The sequence below is a fragment of the Drosophila yakuba genome, chromosome 2L (genome assembly GCF_016746365.2).
Source record: "Drosophila yakuba strain Tai18E2 chromosome 2L, Prin_Dyak_Tai18E2_2.1, whole genome shotgun sequence".
NCBI classification, from domain to species: domain Eukaryota; kingdom Metazoa; phylum Arthropoda; class Insecta; order Diptera; family Drosophilidae; genus Drosophila; species Drosophila yakuba.
This window is the reverse complement of record NC_052527.2, coordinates 9,904,010-9,922,631: the sequence shown is the minus strand read 5'-3', so window position 1 is coordinate 9,922,631 and position 18,622 is coordinate 9,904,010. Positions and strand designations below refer to the sequence as shown.

The 18,622-nt window shown below is 44.8% G+C and overlaps 4 protein-coding genes across 4 annotated transcripts; 2 read left to right on the top strand and 2 right to left on the bottom strand.

Moving 5' to 3' along the window:
• Positions 1-285: 285 nt before the first annotated feature.
• On the top strand, positions 286-5,930 carry LOC6527512 (protein toll). Its single transcript, XM_002088566.4, has 2 exons — positions 286-3,241; positions 4,335-5,930. The coding sequence occupies exons 1-2, from the start codon at positions 2,196-2,198 to the stop codon at positions 5,674-5,676; spliced, it is 2,388 nt and encodes a 795-aa protein (XP_002088602.1). The 5' UTR covers positions 286-2,195; the 3' UTR covers positions 5,677-5,930.
• A 4,516-nt stretch (positions 5,931-10,446) lies between these two features.
• Positions 10,447-12,001, bottom strand: LOC6527513 (very-long-chain (3R)-3-hydroxyacyl-CoA dehydratase 3). The gene is made up of 4 exons (XM_002088567.4): positions 11,834-12,001; positions 11,402-11,753; positions 10,994-11,339; positions 10,447-10,927 (listed from the first exon to the last, which is right to left on the bottom strand). The coding sequence occupies exons 1-4, from the start codon at positions 11,912-11,914 to the stop codon at positions 10,591-10,593; spliced, it is 1,116 nt and encodes a 371-aa protein (XP_002088603.1). The 5' UTR covers positions 11,915-12,001; the 3' UTR covers positions 10,447-10,590.
• A 2,057-nt stretch (positions 12,002-14,058) lies between these two features.
• On the bottom strand, positions 14,059-15,911 carry LOC6527514 (heat shock protein 60A). The gene has a single exon (XM_002088568.3). It carries the CDS (start codon positions 15,798-15,800, stop codon positions 14,124-14,126), a length of 1,677 nt encoding a protein of 558 aa, XP_002088604.1. The 5' UTR covers positions 15,801-15,911; the 3' UTR covers positions 14,059-14,123.
• Positions 15,912-16,071: 160 nt separating this feature from the next.
• LOC26534929 lies at positions 16,072-18,394 on the top strand. The gene is given in 3 exon segments (XM_015199078.2): positions 16,072-17,043; positions 17,045-17,141; positions 17,143-18,394. Coding segments are annotated over 3 exon segments (435 nt in total). The 5' UTR covers positions 16,072-16,771; the 3' UTR covers positions 17,209-18,394.
• The last annotated feature ends 228 nt before the right edge of the window (positions 18,395-18,622 follow it).

Below are 18,622 nucleotides of genomic sequence, written 5' to 3'. Positions count from 1 at the left end.
TTGTGGTGATAAAGTTTCATTAAATTTATAACTAAACAGTTGCAAAGCGGATTTATTTTGCTTAATGCGCATTACTACTTTGGAATGTGTTTATTATATTATGGTTAAAAACTAAAAATTATAATTTGATTAAAATACATTTATACACATTTTGTGCATATCAAATATATTATATTCAAATTATTTGGCTTAACATACATATTATATTATATATGTATTATATTATATATGTATATTATATAATAAAATATTAAAATATAATTTTAGACTTAGTTTTTAACCAGCCAAGCCAAGTAAAGTTCAACTAGACTCCAGTTAACTAAATGCGAAAGTCTCAGCCTCCACAGAGCTAATACTGAACATTTCGACTGCCATCATTACAACCTCATAAAAACGGAAAGTGCGTTTGTCCATGTAGGCGGACAAAAAGGTGCACCACGCTGCCTATGCGTTTTGCGGACCACAGTGCGTATGCGTAATACGCAGATACGAGTGGCGGGGGAAGTCCTTTGCCGTCGTTGGCTGCCGCTTGTGTAATTGGGCGTGTAATTGTGTTTGCCTTTTCACATTTAGTCGGGCCCAAAAAAGGTCACTTTTGATGTGTGTCCTGTGGCGATGCTGCACTGCATGAGCAGAGCGGGCTCACCCAATTAAAATGTCGCTCAAAACTTTTGGCCCAATGTCCCTGGCGGAAGCGAAAAACTGTTAATTGAGTTTCTGTCCGCCAACGCGAAATGAATTATGAGCAACTTATAATGAAGACGGCTCAACTTGAGCGCAGCAACTTTTGGCAACTCGACAATGGGCCAAAGTCCATAATGACGGGCTGTCCTTGGCGCGTTCAAGGCCACGTCCTTCGGCGCAGCGAATTGAGTGATTGACTTGGCCCAGAGGAACCAGAAACGCACACCACCTCTAAGATGCCGCCAGTGCACATTCCCCTTATTTATTTTTGAGCGTCTGTCCCACTCTCCAGATGTCGAGGCCCAATAAGCTCCGGCGTGGCATGCCACACACCTGTCAGGATGTGTCAGGATATGTTCCATGCGTGACAGTTCAAGGCGCGGCTTAGGGCGAAATATTGGGTCCTCTCATCGAATATTCATGGCGGGCACCTTTTTTAATGGATGAAAAACAGTTTAATTCCCATGAGTTATTTATTTTCCCGTTGAAGCCCCTCGGCCCATATCCTGAATCAAGGATATTAAAGGGTTAAGAGATATATGGTAGCAAGTAGTAACTGATTTGTATGGGAGATAAGTTTTTAATTCAAGAAGATAAAGAGCCCGAAATTATGCCACTTAGATAGAATATGACTTGTGTGTCTCCCAAATCATTTTGTGTGTTCGCTGACTCACGAAGACTGTTTTCTTGTGAACGTGCAAACACTTGAAAGTTACCGCTCAAAGTTGTCACTACGAAATACAAAAAATATATAAACACTTCTTATCGGCGGCGACGAAATGCAGAAACAACGAACATGAGCGTGCCATTAACATTATGACATTATGACATTTGGGCATAAATAAGTTCCGCGAGATAGGCCAAAGTGTGGTATTAAAAATACGTTATCGTTAAATTTATGTGTCTTGGAAATTAAGATGAATGTCGAATTAGTTGTATTCAAATGATTCATGTGGTGCCAAAGACCCATCACTATAAGCCTGCTGATAGTGATAGCGATGGGTATCTGTGCCACATCAGGAGGGCTTTAAGTAAAAAACAAATAATGTACTGATATTTATATCTTTATATCTATTTGGAAAGTTTAAACAACGGCGCATGGCGAACTACACGCGCTTTCTTACCATTCCATTTTACAATGGGCTTGAACTTTGCGACCCATCATTAAGATACCATCACGGGTGAAAATGTCGACTGATTGCCTGCGGCCATCTCTACTTTGATAAAGGAGCCTCGCACTTCGGCCATGTCAATGGCGCTCTCAACTGCGATAGAGGCCGTGATAAGAAACCGCAGATAAAAAATAGAAAATCGTCTGCAGTCCAATTGGCTTGGCCTGATAACACAGTTGGCTGATTGGCAGGGACCCCAAACAGCTGTGATTTAGTCATAGCCGAACGTTTGCCGTGTCCACATACCCACGTCGCAATTCCAACTCGTCGCGCAACCAGAAACCCAAATAAGCCATAAATATTAAATGCCAAGAAACGGTCAAGTGAAGTGTTCGCGACATGTTAAGTTATTTTCCGGTAGTATGGCTCTTATTCGCCCTACAAGTGCTCCGTGTTGCCACGGGCCAAATCATACCCCTGCCCACTTTTTGTTTGGGCCTTAGCCCGCAGTGCACTTGTGCCGCCGAGGCGAATGTGGTGCGGTTCCACTGTCCGGATGAGTATGCCATGCTGCTGGAGGTGTCGGAGCCGGGGGCATCGCTATATATGAGCTACTACGCCTCCGCCGATTTGCATTGGCTGCCGCGCTTCAACATCAGTTCCCTGGTGAAGATCGAGTTCGATGCGTACATCTTTTGGCCGGAGAAATTCCTGAGTGATTTACTGAAAACCTTGGGTGTGCAGACAGTGAAAGCGATTATTTTCCGCGATCGAACTATGGAAACGGTAGTCACACGCGATGTCCAGAACTCGGGCGATGGATATATGGAAACCTCGCAGCCCGGAAACATAACGACCTGGAATTTTGGTTCGGTTACCGGCCTGAAGAAGTTCAAGTTCTTCAGCCACGTGCCGGAGCTGCAGGAGTCCATATTCCACGGATTCGACACCCTGCGGGATCTGCACCTCAGTGTGAACGTGAGCACGCTGCCGGGCAATATGCTGACTACGGTGAATGGAACGCTGAAAACGCTGACCATCGAGAGTCCGGGTATAGTGTCATTCGGGAATCCATTGCTTCGCGAACTGCAGCAACTGCGCAACTTGAGTATCGTCCTCATAGATCCGTCGCATGTACGCGACAAGCAATTGCAACCGCACTTCTTCGGTTCCATGAATAATCTGGAGGAGGTGCGCCTGGCGTCCGCCACAAGTAGTGTGAATCGCAGCATGTTCAAGGGCACCAACAAGTTGGCGCTGATCAAGATGAATGGCAACGACGATCTCACCGAGCTTCCAGGTGAAATTTTCCTGGATCAGGTCAATCTAAAGATCCTGGATCTCTCCTGCAATGCGATCAGCACTCTGCACGAGGATGTCTTCAAGGGCCTGGGCAATCTAACACTGCTGGATCTATCCAAAAATAGACTGACTAACTTGTCGAGGTGGGTGAAAAGGGGGTTCGGTTTGTTGTTTTCGCAACCTGCGCTTGCTGGCGCTGATTAATAGATGGCCCACCCAGCGATAGGGTCCGGACTGGAGCACTTGCCTCTAACCAAAGTAATTAATCGAAGGCACTCTTCTTCCTCTCCTTATCGCTGTGGTGTGGGCTGCTGCCTCTTGCTCTTATCAATCCGGGCACGGTTAACAGCTCAGCGAGTGTTCTGTGTCTCCTCTGATAGACAAGTGGGGTTATCACGTCCTATCGTTCAGATACTAATTGCGGTGTTATTATTACAGTATTGCACAGCTGGGCGCCGAAAAGTATGCCAAACATTACTAATTGATTGATCCTTATCTGATATAGTAATTCATACACTGTTATTTGTACGCCACAAATACTTTTTGAATATCTAAGCAAGTTATTTTTAAACGCTATCTTTCTAAGAACTCATAACCCTTATTATTTGTCATCACAATCTTATTGCCGATTGATAAGATGTGGTCGAACAGAAATTAATTAGATATTTTCTGGCTGATAGACCAAAGTTTTCAACAAATAAAAAAATTTTAATGGCCATTACAATATTAACAATATAGAAATTAACAAGCTAATTGAAAAATTTTTCATACTGACTTTCTTTTCTGTGAAGAAAAATATAAGCTAAAAACCCAACATTATTTTGTAGATTTTATTTGTAGTTTCTATTGGTTTTTAACTAATTTAGTAAATGTAGAAAATTAGTTTTGCAAAGTTTTGTAAATTAAACATTCATGCTTATTAGATGTGCCAAACATTAACATTATGTTTAACTTCAAAGTTATTGAAAAACAGTTTAGAAGCAGTTTTCATATCGCTAAGTAAATATGTAAATAATATAATAAGATAACAAAATATAGCGTAGCACACTTTGTAGGTGTTTCCTACCTTCAGCTAGTTGAAAAGGCCTTATCATTTTTGTGGGCTTACTCACACCACGATTTTAAAAGCATTAGAACTCTATTTTCGGAGTGGTAGACTACGATAGCCCCACTTGGATCTCGGTACTCCCCTATTAATGTCAATCTAATCCTTCTGAGCTCTCCTCCATCCTGCAGCACCTTTTTCGCCCCACTGACCTCGCTGACCGTTCTGCGTCTGAACAAGAACTCGCTAACCGCGATGTCGCCGAGTGTGTTCCGGGATGTGGTCAGTCTGAACTACATCGAGATGGTGAACACCCAGTTCTACGGGGCCACGCTCCTGATGAACTACGAGGCAGTGGTGTGCACCAACGAGGAGACCTGCCAGTACAAGTCGGCGGAATGGCAGTGCGATCCCCGGTGTATCTGCTGGGTGCAGCGTGGCATCGGCAGTCTGATTGTGGACTGCCGCGGAACCGACCTCGAGGAACTGCCCGATTTGCCGGACACCACGCTGCTGAGCACGCTGCTCAAGGTGGGCAACAATAGCCTTACCAGACTGCCAAGCGTGAGCGAGCACAGGGGCTATGCCAACGTGAGTGGTCTCTTCCTGTCGGACAATAACCTGACCACCCTTGGAACCGGTGACCAGCTGCCCGAGAATCTCACCCACCTGGACGTGCGAGGCAATCAGATTGAGTCCATCGGCGAGGAGTTCATATTGTTCCTGCAGGAGCCGAACAACACCATAACGCTATCGTTGTCGGGTAACCCCATCTCCTGTGGGTGTGAAGCCCTTCCCCTCCTGTTCTTCGTGCGCACCAATCCCCAGCGGGTGACTGACATTGCCGATATTGTGTGCACCAAGCAGAAAAAGTCCTTTCAGCAGATGGAGGCCTTCGAGCTGTGTCCTTCGTATGTCCTGCTAATCAGCTCCGTAATCGGTGGCCTGGTGATCATCATCTGTCTGATCACCGTGTTCTACCTGATGTTCCAGCAGGAGCTGAAAATCTGGCTGTATAACAACAATCTGTGCCTGTGGTGGGTCTCCGAGGAGGAGCTGGACAAGGACAAGACCTACGACGCCTTCATCTCGTACTCGCACAAGGACGAGGAGCTGATCAGCAAGCTCCTGCCGAAGCTGGAGAGCGGTCCGCATCCCTTCCGGTTATGTCTGCACGACCGCGACTGGCTGGTGGGCGACTGTATTCCGGAGCAGATCGTCCGCACCGTGGACGACTCGAAGCGGGTGATCATCGTGCTGTCGCAGCACTTCATCGACTCGGTGTGGGCCCGCATGGAGTTTCGGATTGCCTACCAGGCCACATTGCAGGACAAACGGAAGCGGATCATCATCATCCTGTACCGGGAACTGGAGCACATGAACGGCATCGACAGCGAGTTGCGGGCATATCTCAAGCTGAACACGTACCTCAAGTGGGGCGATCCGCTCTTCTGGAGCAAGTTGTACTACGCAATGCCGCACAACCGCCGGGTTCTGAAGGGCCAAAAGAAGCATGCGGGTCCGCTGATCTGAGGCTTGAATATATGTTAGATATTTTAGATGAATATACTCAATATACGCCTTAAAAGCTAATCTACATGCCTTGCTTTAAACTCTAAAGTTATTCTAAACATTCGAAAAGTAATTTAAGTAATTTAACTTATTTTTAGGCAAACATAATACTTTACGACTTCGTTTCCATTTTTTCGGAAATTATATATTTACAAAATAATTTTACAAGTAATATTTACAATACGGTAATGCTGTTAATAAATTGGAGAATTAAATAATGTTTAACTTAACTAATTGATTCTCTTTACTAACTAGCAGTTAGTGCTAATGTTTAGACAAATTCGATTTTGCATTCATCTTTAAGGTTGCAAGAGCCTTAGGTTAAATAATAAATTGTCGAGGTAATTAACTAAGCCGATAGCAGCAACATTTAAACGAAGACACAATCGCTCTACTGCCATTAGTCAATTAGCTTAATTAAAACGATGATTAAGTGATAATAACTGCTTTGGATGATTTTATGACACTTATTATACATATTGTTTTCCGCCAATAGCTGAACAGAAATGTATATACAAGCTAGAAACTGCCAGGCATTGAAAATAGAATTATTTCCACATGCTCTTTGCCGCTTTGTAATACAAGTTACGAAGAACGCAAAGAATATCAAATTAATCACGTTTAAAAAGCTTTTCATTCACGTAAATTTTTAATTTACCAAGGGACCCACAAAGTGGACACTGTATAAGCCCTCGTCCAAATATCCCAGCTGGCTTAGGCTTTTGATGAGCTGCTCCTTGTTGTTGCTTCCTTTTGTTTCCCACAATGTATTCTGCCTGGATTGTGTCATTTTTCGCATGAGATTTTAATTAAATTTTAAACATCAAAGCATTCGGGTGCTTTGGGTGGCGAGATAAAATGCCATTTGGCCTTAAATGAATTATAGCAGCTGATGTGTGCATAAGTGAGCATAAATTGCTGCTCTTCTGCATGACTAAAAATTAATTTTTCCCACGCTGGCTGCTTTTATTCCACATAAATGTTTGCCAAAGTCACCACATCATAATCATCGGCATTCGTGGGCAATAATATTGGCAATTTATACGGGCAAAGAGCTCTTTCGTTCAATAAACTTTCTTAAATATTTATTCAGTCACATGCTTAAAGTAGCCCTCGTTGCCTCCTCTTCAAACTCTAATTATCCAGTTCAGTAATTGCGCTGGCCTTCGTTGCTCAGTTGAGTCGACCACTGGAGCCCTTTCCCCAAATAGGCCGATTCTGGCCCAGAGTGGCGAGCCAAGCCAATTGCCAGCCAGATATAAGTGAAAATATATGTAATAACCAAAAGGGCAGAGAAAAACATTTGGCCAACTTGCGCTCCCTACTCTGTCAGCCCTTTTTTTGCCGCACGATTGCGTGGCCTTTTGTCCTCCCACCACCCACAAGCCACCATCAATGTGGGTGGTTGGGTGGTTGGGTGGTTCCGCAGAGCGTCTTTGAAGATTCATTGCCTGCCCGCTGGCCAACACTTTGTGGGCGAGTCGAATAAAAGAGTGAGGGTCATAGGACAAAAGACAACAGAGCTAAAAACACTTATTTATAACGCTAAGTCCCTAAACTTAAAAACTTAAACATTTCCACTATTCTTTCATCTAGAAAAAATATCTTTAAGGACTAAAAACCTTATAAATTAAATTATTATATATAATCAAAAGGGTTTATCTTCCAAAAATTGTTAAAAGAATTCTTTAGAGTCTACTACTATTGAACAACTGCGCGCTATGACAAATTACGTTTTCACAGCCAAGTGAATGGCAGAAATTCAATCTTTTTGCAATCCAGCACTGTGATTCGCTTTGAGTGCGGCATTCAGTTCAATTTTGATTGTAAGAATGTTCAGTTGAATTATTTTTCGCTCTATAAGTTTGTAAGTGCTGACATTTGACCGCTTCCCCAACACTTTGTAGCTGCCATTGAATAATCATCTGGGCTCATTTTTCATAAACTTACTCTTCAAGTTGAAGTCCCAGTCCTGGGTTCTGGCTGTGAGTAGTTATCACAAACATCTGTTTGCCACTGCTATTCATTTATCACGAGCTTTGCGAAGAAAACTATAATAAAACCGATGCTGCCCATTGCCAGTGCTTTTGGCTACGTGATTTAGAGGCCAACCATTTTCCATTCTCCACATTCTTTTCGCAGTGGCTACAACTCAAGCTGGGATTCCCTGGCGTTGAACTACTTAGTAGCCATAAAGTAAGGATGTGTGGCTCACAAGGGGCCCGGGATGCGATGGTGTGGATGCCATCAATGGATTTCTGGCCTGGCGCCACCAGCAGCAACTGGAATCGAAAGCGGATGCAAAATGCTAAATTGTTGCTGGCTCTGAGTCAGCTTTTGGTGGCTCCATTGACGATGTCCCCAGCCATTTGAGCACACAAATCATTGCAAATGCATACGGTGAATATATTCCGTATATGTGCGGCATAGTATTTGCTGATTCTTGGCCACGGTCAAACACGTTCTATACATGGCTTTTATTACATTGCATTTTATTGCTTTTCATTGCCGGCTTTCTCGCCACTTTCAAACGTGTGTATGTATGCAGATTATGTAGCTTACTTTTCAATCCTCCGATGGCAATGATACGCTGTCAGCAACTCGAGTTAATTAACTGAAAATAAGCTTATGCATGTAATTAAACAGTCCTGTGAGTTTCTTGAAGTGAATTTGAAATCCTGCATCCGTTGTGCTTCTTTAAATGCAATAAACTTCGTGGAACTTTCGGCACTTTGCAGTGGTGTGTGTGGTTTCAGCCCCGCTGCGGTTATGTCCTGCAATTAGTGAATGTTTTATTGCACACTTTCGTGCCATGTGGCCCGGCCCGGAAATGCATTTCGATGTCCAACACAAAGAGGTCATTAACAAGTGCAGAGTGCAGAGTCGGTCGGGTGCGGTTTCCTTTTCTTCGGCTTCTCTGTCCTCCAGCCGCCAACTGATGCACTCATTATATATTGACAGGAAATCACACCGTAGCCATGGGATTATAGATGGCCTACAAAACAAGCAAAGCGAATAAGTTCAAGATTGCATTTCTTTTTGGTATGTGAGCCTCTAAATCCAGTCATATTTAGTAGAAAATTGTATTTTCTAAGAATGATTTCCCATGCTAACCTAAGGTTTGAATGCACTTAATGCAACGTAGGCGTATACGTAATGTATTCCTAAGCACGAACGCGCTGCTTAATTAAAAGCTTTTAAGTGTTGATCTAATATTACTTACTTTCTAATATTATTCCACTGTCCTCCTGCTCGCATGCCGCCTGACTGGTTGGTATTGGATTTCCCCCATCGCCTGGCAACCAGGCGCACTTATCTTTGATTGCGTGCAATTTGCGCTGGGCCAATTGTTCATATTTTTGGTTTCGGGCGCGCGGCTGAGTTGCTGACCTTGCCCAGTGGGCAGCTCGGCCAGAGGCGCGCTTGATAAATGACCACCTCGAAGGGGGGCTCCAAAAATGGAGGGAGTGAAAAACTACAGAAGGCGTTAAATCATGAATGCAGGACAGTGCTGATGCCTGCACTGCCTCAACTCCTCACCCGAGGACTGCTGTCACATGGGATAAATCCGCACATTTTTCAGACACCGAGTGGCCGAGTGGCTAAACCGCTGGTTCCACATCGCTCAGTGGCCGAAAATCAATCGCGCTCGGCATTAATCAAAAACCCATTTATCAGCAAGTGAGCAGGCCTTTCTCCCGGAGCTTTATTAGCTCCCAGCTGGCCACGGCCGGTGATTAGTTGAGCGTTAACCCCGGGTCGGCACAGTTCCATACGGGAGCCACAAAAACAGAAGAAATCGAAAAAAAAAAACAAGTGCATGCGAGCCGCGCGAAAGTGCAAATTGCAATGAATATTTCACGCGAAATGGGACTTGATGGGGATAAATTTCGCTGGCTTGTTGGACGAATTGGCGGGCCGGTCGGGTATCATTAATATCGCCAACTGCAGGTGACAACTGCCAGCTGCACTATCGTCAAATCCATTAGTGTTCCACTTTGTTGGAGTCATGTGAAGGAGGTGCCAACACGCTCACTTGGCCAGCCACAAACGCTATTCAACCGGCTGGCTATCCACCCACTTTCAATTTATGTTCGGAACAAATACGGGAGTACGGATATAGTCAACGGGTATCCACGTAATACTTCTCATAAATAATAAACGCCCTGCATGTGAGGCACTCTTGAAGAAATGACTAAGTTGGGAGCTGCCAGTGAGCTGCAGCTGGAACTCAAAGCCAATTCCGGGTCAAGTGGATCAGCAGCTAGTTGTGCATCGTCCTCGAGTGCAAATTGGATTACTCATCAAACGGCAAAGGAGAAACAAGAGCCAATGCCTGACAGGATGCTTACCCTCAGTGCGCAGGGTCTTTTGGTATGTCGAAAATCATATGAATTCCACTTAATTGTCTGCTTTGCAGAGACGTTTCTTTATAAACAAGCAAGATAAGTCGCTATGGTAGAGTGCCTACGGTGGTGCTAAAGATCTTGAGCGTACAATTACTTATTCTATTGAATAACACGACTTCAAAAATGCGTCAATAAGTATAAATATATACTTATCAATATTGACTAAAACTGTCAAATCACTAAGAATTTTAATTGGTCATATACTGCAAGCCTTAATGCATATAAAAGGTTGCCCTATTACCAACTACTTCTTGAAACTAAACTCAATTTTATCGAATTCGAGCAGAATCAAAGCAAGTACTATGAAATGGAAACAACTTACTTTTGTATTATGATAGAAAATTTTAATGAACGTCAAGATGTGAAGAATGGTGGATGTAGATATTTCTTTGGACTTTTGCTTACACTAAACAAAAATAGGAAATCATACTGCCGAACGTCTAGCTTGATCCAGGCAGTGTGCTGACTAGTCGGCGTGAAGGTGCTGTCGGCGCTTGGCGCGTCCCTTGCCGAGCTTTTTGGACCTTAGCTTGGCCATGTGCGACATAACTAGGTAGCTGCCCGGCAGGATTAGCAGCATTAGGTATATTTTCAGGAAGAGAACCATGTCAAAGGTGATGTTCCAGGAATTAGGCATTTCCACGGTAAACCGTTTCGTCTCTTCAATATAGGGAATATTACGTAGCACGATGATGCCCTCGCACAGGATGCCCATGGGATAGAGCGGTATCCAGACGGTGTACCTCAGCCAGGTGAGCAGGCCCACCTCGCGACCAAGCAATTGCGCCAAGTAGTAGGGATATCTAGTGGGGTAAAGTTCAGTAGATAAGACCTTTATCCATATTTCGATAAAGTCGCCGCACACTCACCGCACCAATTCGACCAGAGACCATATTACAAAAACGTAGAAAACCACGGGCTTGGCATACATGCGCGGTTCCATGTCGATCATGAGAAACAGGATAAAGTTGCGTCCGGACACCTGGAAGAAGGGCACCACTGCACTGCCCTTGGTGTAACCGAACATGGGGTGCATCACCTCCAGATACTGCAGCAGCTGGACAAACTTGAAGGCGTTGCCCACATTGGCGTAGGTTTTGGCAATGCTATCGATGCCATCGCGATAGTAGAGTACTCCCATTACCACCATGATATACAGGTAGCCCACGAACATGGCCAGGTTGTAGAAAATCATGTACACCTTCTTCGTTTTCTCTGTGGGATGAATGGGCGTTGTGATTACTTAATCAATGCAAATGGCATGCAATCTCTCTAACCCTTGATGTAGCCCAGCTCGCGCTTCTGGAGATCGGCGTACTCCTTCTCGTAGTCCTGGCGCACATCGCGGGGCTTCTCCTCCAACTCGGCGTCGTCCTCGGTGCGCCAGCGGTCGAAGTCGATCTTGAGCCAGTGGGGCTTCTGGGGAGTGGCCACCAGGCGGGGCCACCACTCCGGCTCCAGTTTGCGGATCTGCAGCTCGATCTTGTTGTCGCTGACCACGAAGGTGGCATTCTCGTCGTCGATCAAGGCGTAGAAGTGCAGCTCGAACTTGTAGGCATTCACTCCGCGAGCTCCGTGGCCGTTGGCACTGAAATTCACCGAAACCGGCGAAAAGTCCGCGATGGCGCCCTGAATAACAATTTCAATTACCATTATTGATTTTTCAGTCTGCTGGGCAATGGTACCTACGCAAGTGCAAGCCCACATACCTTGGCATCTTTGAGGTCCACTTTCAGTAATAGGGTTTGCTTGGTCTGCGACCAGTAGACCAGCGGACTGAGGTTTGCCATTGGTTCTTATCAAACTAATATAAACATCTCCAAACCGAAAATAACCTTTGATATCGCTCCGAATGAGTTTTGCAGCACTGGCTGTGTGACCAGACAAGTGTCGTTGGAAAGCCCTCGAATCTGGTATATTTCAAATACCAAAGCATTTCTCCACTAGCTGGTGGGAAACTTGGCTAAATATGGTTCGGAACTTTGCTCGCAGTTCAATTTAATATCTTATTGGAGTTTCAGCCGTTATATTTTGAATTTCCCAACGAAATTGTTCTTTAATACATTGAAAATAAGCTTTTTCGCAAAGTTAATAACAATATGCAAAAAAAAATTTTGCTAATGAATTTTAGTGCAATGCTACTTTTTTATTCAATTAATTTATCACAGTCTTGCTTTTACCGAAATACAGCCAAAATTTATATAAATCATATATTCCTTAATAATTTTTGTGATTCTAATTTTATTGTTACAGCCATTCTTCCTAACAAATGCAATAATATCTTAAAACACTATGTTCTAAGCTATAATTAAAGGGGAGTTCTAATTTTATAAAAACAAGTCTAACATATTTTTGTGTACTTTCCTTTGGTGGGAAATTTTCGGGTCATTTTGATTTATGGGCCGCCACCGCGAGTGTCGGAAGTTGTCAGACAACGGGGCAAAAACAAAGCCGAATAAGCGGGAAAATCCTCGGAATCGTCGAGGACCTCGACTGGGTGTGCTGTAGTATCGGGTATATGTAGTCATACTTATATATATATATATATTTATATATGTATATATCCCTGTCGTATTGCCAGACATGGCCGAACTGCTGTTGTCCTTAGAGCTTCCTTCCTTTTTGAGCGGGTGGCGTTGCTAAAACAAAAGGCGACAACTTGTCAGGCTTGTTTTGCCATTGGATTTTGTAACTGGAGCAGGCACAATGAAATGGAGCATACGTGAGCTAGGAATAGGACTGCAGGAGCCACCTTTGCTATTACTATTTTCTACATCTCTTTCGCAGCCATCGAAGCCATCACAGCCAGCACAATCCCATATCATTTTGCACACAGGCGTAGGCCGAGAATCGGGCGGCGGAAAAGAAAATGCTGCGGTTTCTCGAGAACCGCTAGACACGGCGTCTGCCCAGGCACCGTTATCGAACCGCCCATCTATCTATATGTATATGCTTAGCTGTATCCGTATACGTATTTGTATCTGTATCTGTATCTTCGTGTCAAGGTAAGTCTACTCAGTAAGCTCCTTTGTAAGTTTACCTTTCGGAACATCGTAAGTGTTGCAAAGTTCTCAGGCACCTCGAAAAACAGGCACATAAAAAATAAGCTCTTAGTTTTCTTATCCGTGAAATTGTATTGATTTGGCTTTTGAGAGGGCCCGCTTTGCATTATTGATAATTGCAATTTTGTGGCCAGCGAAAACGAACAACGACCCTTTGTGACACTGACCCTAAAATATCCCATGCTGTTTAATTATGCATGCTCGGCCTGTATGGGAAGGTCAACCTCCTTAGCAAACAGATGTTTCACTTGGCCAGTCCATCGTGGCGTATACTTGATGCGAACTGACGCACTTAAGTGCCCCTAATCACCGTTAATGACAACGCTGTATATGCTGGCCCAAACGACACATAGAACCTGTATGTAACGCCCATATATACGAGTATCATGATAAATAGGAATGCGCCTGCTGACATTTCCTCCCCCCTAAAAACCTCCCCCCAAAAACAAATACCCAAGCCACAAATGCTTTCACATTTTGTTTGTTGTCCATTGGCGCCCAAACAAAGCGCAGCAAATGGTTAAGGTCAAGTTAAACAGGAGTCGGAGGACGTCAAGTTATGACTGAATGTTTGTGGGTGGCGAAGGAGTCGGATCCGGAGTCGAAATGGGGGTCTATTGAATGTGGCATGCGTGCTCATATGTGTTCTAATTAGGGATTCGACAAGGAAACAAGTCGTAAATGTTAGGGAATCAAGAAATACACTGCAAAAGTGAGCAGCATGAAAGGAATATAATTACTAATATATGTGACATTGAAATGTTTAAAATAGAGTTAAAGTACCTTGAAGATTTTCACAAGAATATATTATATAGTAATATATTTAACATTTTATTTTGTAAGTATAATTTACTTCCAGAACATTGCACCAATTTTATTTTTCAACACAAAATTTAGAGCTTTATTTTTACTAGGTTGTCAAAATGCACTATCCCAACTACATTCCCACAAGTTTAGCCAGATCGCGGGTAACCTGATTTTTGGGAATCTTCACCTTGGTGGGTTGATTTGTAATGAGCACCTCGGTGGTGGCCAATAGGGAGGCAATTCCGGCGGCGGCCGTCATGGCTGATTGCATAACTTTGGTGGGATCCACGATGCCACGGAGCACGAGATCCTCAAATTCGCCGGCGGCGGCATCATATCCGTAGCTGCCACTACCCTCCAAAACGCGACCTAGAACCACATTGGGGTCCACGCCAGCATTGCGGGCGATTGTATAGCAGGGCAGTCGTAGAGCATCCTTCACAATCTCCCTGCCCACCTGGTGCTCCATTACCTCGGTTGGGGGCAACTCGTCCAGAGCTGGAATACAGCGTAGATAGGCGGTGCCTCCTCCGGGAACCACACCTTCACTTATGGCCACTCGAACGGCATGAAGGGCATCGTTGAAGCGATCCTTTCGCTCGCTCACCTCCAGATCACTGGTGCCGCCCACAAAAATGGTGGCCAGGTGGCCCTGCAAGCGTCCCAGTCGAGTTTTCAGCCGGTCCAGCTCCTCATCGGTGAAAGCTTCTTCAATCAGCTCACGGATGTGCTGGATGCGGCACTGCACCTGCTCCTCGTTCACATTGATCGGTTGCAATAGGTGCGTTTCCTTGGCGTCCACCACCGCCTCCAACACTTCACCCAGATCCTCCTCGCTGAGATCGGCCAGCCTGGAGGCGTCCTCCAGGAGATGCCCGCCCGTAGCAATAGCCAAATCCTCCATTTCCTCGCACTGCTCCTCACCAAAACTGGGCGCCTTCACTGCACAGACCTGAACTAAACCTTGCAGATGATTTAGCACCAAGATCTTAAGCAAATCGCTGCCAAAATTTTTGGCAACTATCAGAAGGGGACGTTCTTTCAGTCTGGCCAACTCCAGAGCGGGAAGGATCTGTTCCACTTGATCAATCTTGGCCAATGTGAGCAGCAGCAAGCAATTCTCCAATTCCAGGGCACCGCCTTTTTTGGCAAAGAATGGCGAACAGTAGCCAGAGGCGAGGGTTACACCCTCCTGGATCTTGACCTCATCGAAGGGACTGTGGGATTCCTTCAGCAGGATGACGCCGTCTTCGCCCAGCTCCAAAATGACGTCACCAATCAGCTCCGCCAGCCGTTCGTCTCCATTCAGGGCCACCTTGGCCACGGCTTCCACCTGCCCAATGGTATCCACCGACTGGGACATCTCACCTAGAGCTTTGCAGACAGTCCGCGATCCCTCGAGAATGCCCTCCCGCAGGAGTTGCACGTTCACCTGGCTCTGGCGCAGCACATGCATTCCCTGGCAGGCTATTCCACGGGCCAGAATGGTGGCCGTGGTGGTGCCATCGCCCACCTTGTTATTGGTATTGTTGGTGGCCTGGCGCAGCAATTGAACTCCCATATCCTGGCGGCGATTCCTCAGCTGCACGTTGTGGGCCACCGTGACGCCATCCTTGGTGATCCGCGGCGATATCAGCAGCTGTTCGATGAGCACGTTCCTGCCCTTCGGGCCCAGAGTGGTGGCCACCGCGTTGGCCAGAACGTTCACGCCCTGCATGAGCAGGCAGCGCGCCTCAGCTCCAAAGCGAATGTCCTTGGCATAGGAGCGCACGCCGGTGCCACCACTCCGGCCCAGTCTGCTCAGCATCCTGATTCAAGATCCTTGATACACACGTTGCTTGTCGCAATTTTGAGAGAACTTTCAACGTTTATCAGAAGCTTTAACTGAAATTTAATTACCTTTCAATTGGTAAATTGGGAAAAATGACACTCTATGGGAGCTCTGTCATTTTGTCTGATAGATAACTCAGCGAAATATATTCATACATATATGTTTTGTGGATTTATGAACCGCACTTATAATAATACAGTTAATCAAGGAATAAATAACTATTCATAATTTTAAAGGGTGTACAGAAGTCGCCAGCTTCAATATAGCGCTTTATTATGTTCCAACTTGTTTTCCGTTTCGTCATTTTATTTTAACAACAAATATTACATTTGCGCCATGTTTCCTGCTTGTTTTTCGGCTTTCGCTTATTAAATGTGGCGTGCACGTGTTGGTAAACTGACGCACACAGACGCGGCCACTCACACGCACTCACACTCGCGCAGACACGACAGTCGCCACACCAACACAGGCGCACTTTGGAGTCGCACAGACACGCTCGGCAGACAATGTGATTCCGCCATTAATATTAACGTTAAAGGAGCAACAACAAAATGCTCATCAAACATGCGGCGTTTAGTAGGCACACACACACACACACACACACACTACACACACGCTTATAAAAAGGACAAATGCCTGCGCGCGTGTGTGTGTGTGTGTGAGAGAGTGAGCGAGAGCGCTGTCGGCCATTTCCTTTCGTCTTTCGCCTCTTTCCGGTGCGTTGAATGTTTCGCTTTCCGTTTTCGTTCGCTGCTTGTTTTTTCTTTTTCCACTTTTTTTTTGGTGTCTTTCAGTTGGCGTCGAGCGTTTCCTTAAGGCAAACGCAGCTTTGATTTGCCTTCCGCGTGTGCCGCTCCGCAAAAGGAAATATATTTCGAAAATATCTGAATATTCGTGTCGTGTGTGTGTGTGTGTTTTCCGATCACTGATTTTACTGACTGGTGATAATGGCTCTGGTGGCCCATCGGATGATGTTGCCGGCGCGGCATCGACGCAGCACCACCCAGCAGGTGGCCCGCAACAAGGTGGGCGTGCTGCTGGTGCCCAGTGTGGCGGATTACTACGGCTCGGAGGTGGCACCCGGACTGGCCACGCCCCTGCCCACTCCGGCCGCCTCCCAGCTGCACCTGCCACAGGATACGGCAGAAGCATCGGGCGATGGCAGCGCCACAAAAGTGAGTGCAACAAGTCGGTGCAACGACCCACATTCGATTGACTGTGTGGGAATGCGAGGATTTTCCTCCGGGGATTTCCCACAAAATAGCAGCTTCGCTTTCTCGTTTTTACTTCTCTTACGGTTTATGTTTTCGCCTTCTTCGTTTTTTTCTCCGACTGGCGCCAGCTTTATTTGGTCCAATGTGTGCTGTGCGATTTTGGGGCATAGTTGTGTTGTTCTTGGTCATGTTCGGGATTAGAAAAAAAAAACACTTTTACTTAATCAAGTATACGACATGTGGCCGTCAGGCCATAAGGAATATTTAAGTTCGCCATATACATGGGTTTGAAAAATGAAAGATAGTTGGAAATGCAAAAGTTGTTTTAAGCCTGAAACAATTTTGAAATGAATAATTGTAATAATTAGTGAGCCCCACATAGGACCCATAAGTTAGGAATGATAACATCCAAAATCCGGCCTATGATCAATTCTTTTAAATAGTATTTTATTTTATTAAACTACGTTTCATTAAAGTAAATAATTCTAGAGTTTATTTACTGCTTAAATGTCAGCAAACGAATTAAAAGCAATTGTATCTGATTCGACTCCCGGTATTTGATTAAAAGTTCCGAAGTGCGTGACGTTAAATTGTTTGTTACGCCTTCACCTGCTCCATAAATGGAATTTTTAATCCTTGTCGATGTCGAGTCCTTAATTGAATGGGGTGTACTCTGTGGCTTTGGGCTGGCTTTGTTTTGGTACTCGGACGCAACGGCACCTTCCATTATTCCGATGTTACCACGCGTGATGAACTTGTCGCCGACCACCACTGCACAGTAGTCCATAATTTATTTAGCCCAAAGCTTGTTTGCGGGGGTGGCGGCACTGACACCGGCTCTATTAATCAATAAATTCAGCTCTAATGCATGTCCTTGACATGGCATAAATAGAAGCAGCCTGCTTAAATTAGCGAAGTCGTTAGCCATTTAGCCTGCATAAGCCACCGATTATTATAAATAGAAATAATGGAGTTTTTCGTCATTCAAGAAATTTAAGTTGTTAAATCCTTTTTTATGCTTTTCCATTCCTTTGAAGGTATTCAGAGGTATTTATATACCCGTGGATACCTTAAAGACTTAACATATTCTTTCAAGCTATCGTTTCAAAAGGTGCCTTAAATCTAACTGATCCTTTTACTCAAAAAGGATTAAAGTCCTTTACAAACAGAGCCTATCCCAACAATACAGATGGCAACGAAAACTCACCACAATGAAGACATGAACCTAAAAAGCTTTGCCAGTCAGCTTTAAGGGCCAAAAACAGAATGTTACGACCTCAGCTTTCCAGAAAGCACATACTGTCCCACTTTGAGCTCCATTTTCCTGGATACCTACCCCAATAATAGAACCTTGGGCTTCCAAAAGCACTCCATAGCTATTCGATAATGAAAAGCTTGCACTGACCAACTTGTTGATGCTTCGACAAAATGCACATTTGTTTATGTTTATTGCGGTTTGCCCGCCGCCGTTTATTTGTTATGACGGAAAATGATGTGTATAAAGTTGAGCAATCCCATGAAGAAGTACAAGTCCGCTGGCAGCTTATTTCATTTCGAGCCATCGGCAGAGTTGGTTTTCCCTCG

What these genes read in the sequence shown, in the direction of transcription:
- LOC6527512 (XM_002088566.4), top strand. Translation starts at nt 2,196, where the DNA reads ATGTTAAGTTATTTTCCGGTAGTATGGCTCTTATTCGCCCTACAAGTG. An exon ending in AGACTGACTAACTTGTCGAG is followed by an intron (nt 3,242 to 4,334) that starts GTGGGTGAAAAG and finishes TCCATCCTGCAG; the next exon opens with CACCTTTTTCGCCCCACTGA.
- LOC6527513 (XM_002088567.4), bottom strand. Translation starts at nt 11,914, where the DNA reads ATGGCAAACCTCAGTCCGCTGGTCTACTGGTCGCAGACCAAGCAAACC. An exon ending in CGAGCTGGGCTACATCAAGG is followed by an intron (nt 11,340 to 11,401) that starts GTTAGAGAGATT and finishes TTCATCCCACAG; the next exon opens with AGAAAACGAAGAAGGTGTAC. An exon ending in TCTCTGGTCGAATTGGTGCG is followed by an intron (nt 10,928 to 10,993) that starts GTGAGTGTGCGG and finishes TTACCCCACTAG; the next exon opens with ATATCCCTACTACTTGGCGC.
- LOC6527514 (XM_002088568.3), bottom strand. Translation starts at nt 15,800, where the DNA reads ATGCTGAGCAGACTGGGCCGGAGTGGTGGCACCGGCGTGCGCTCCTAT.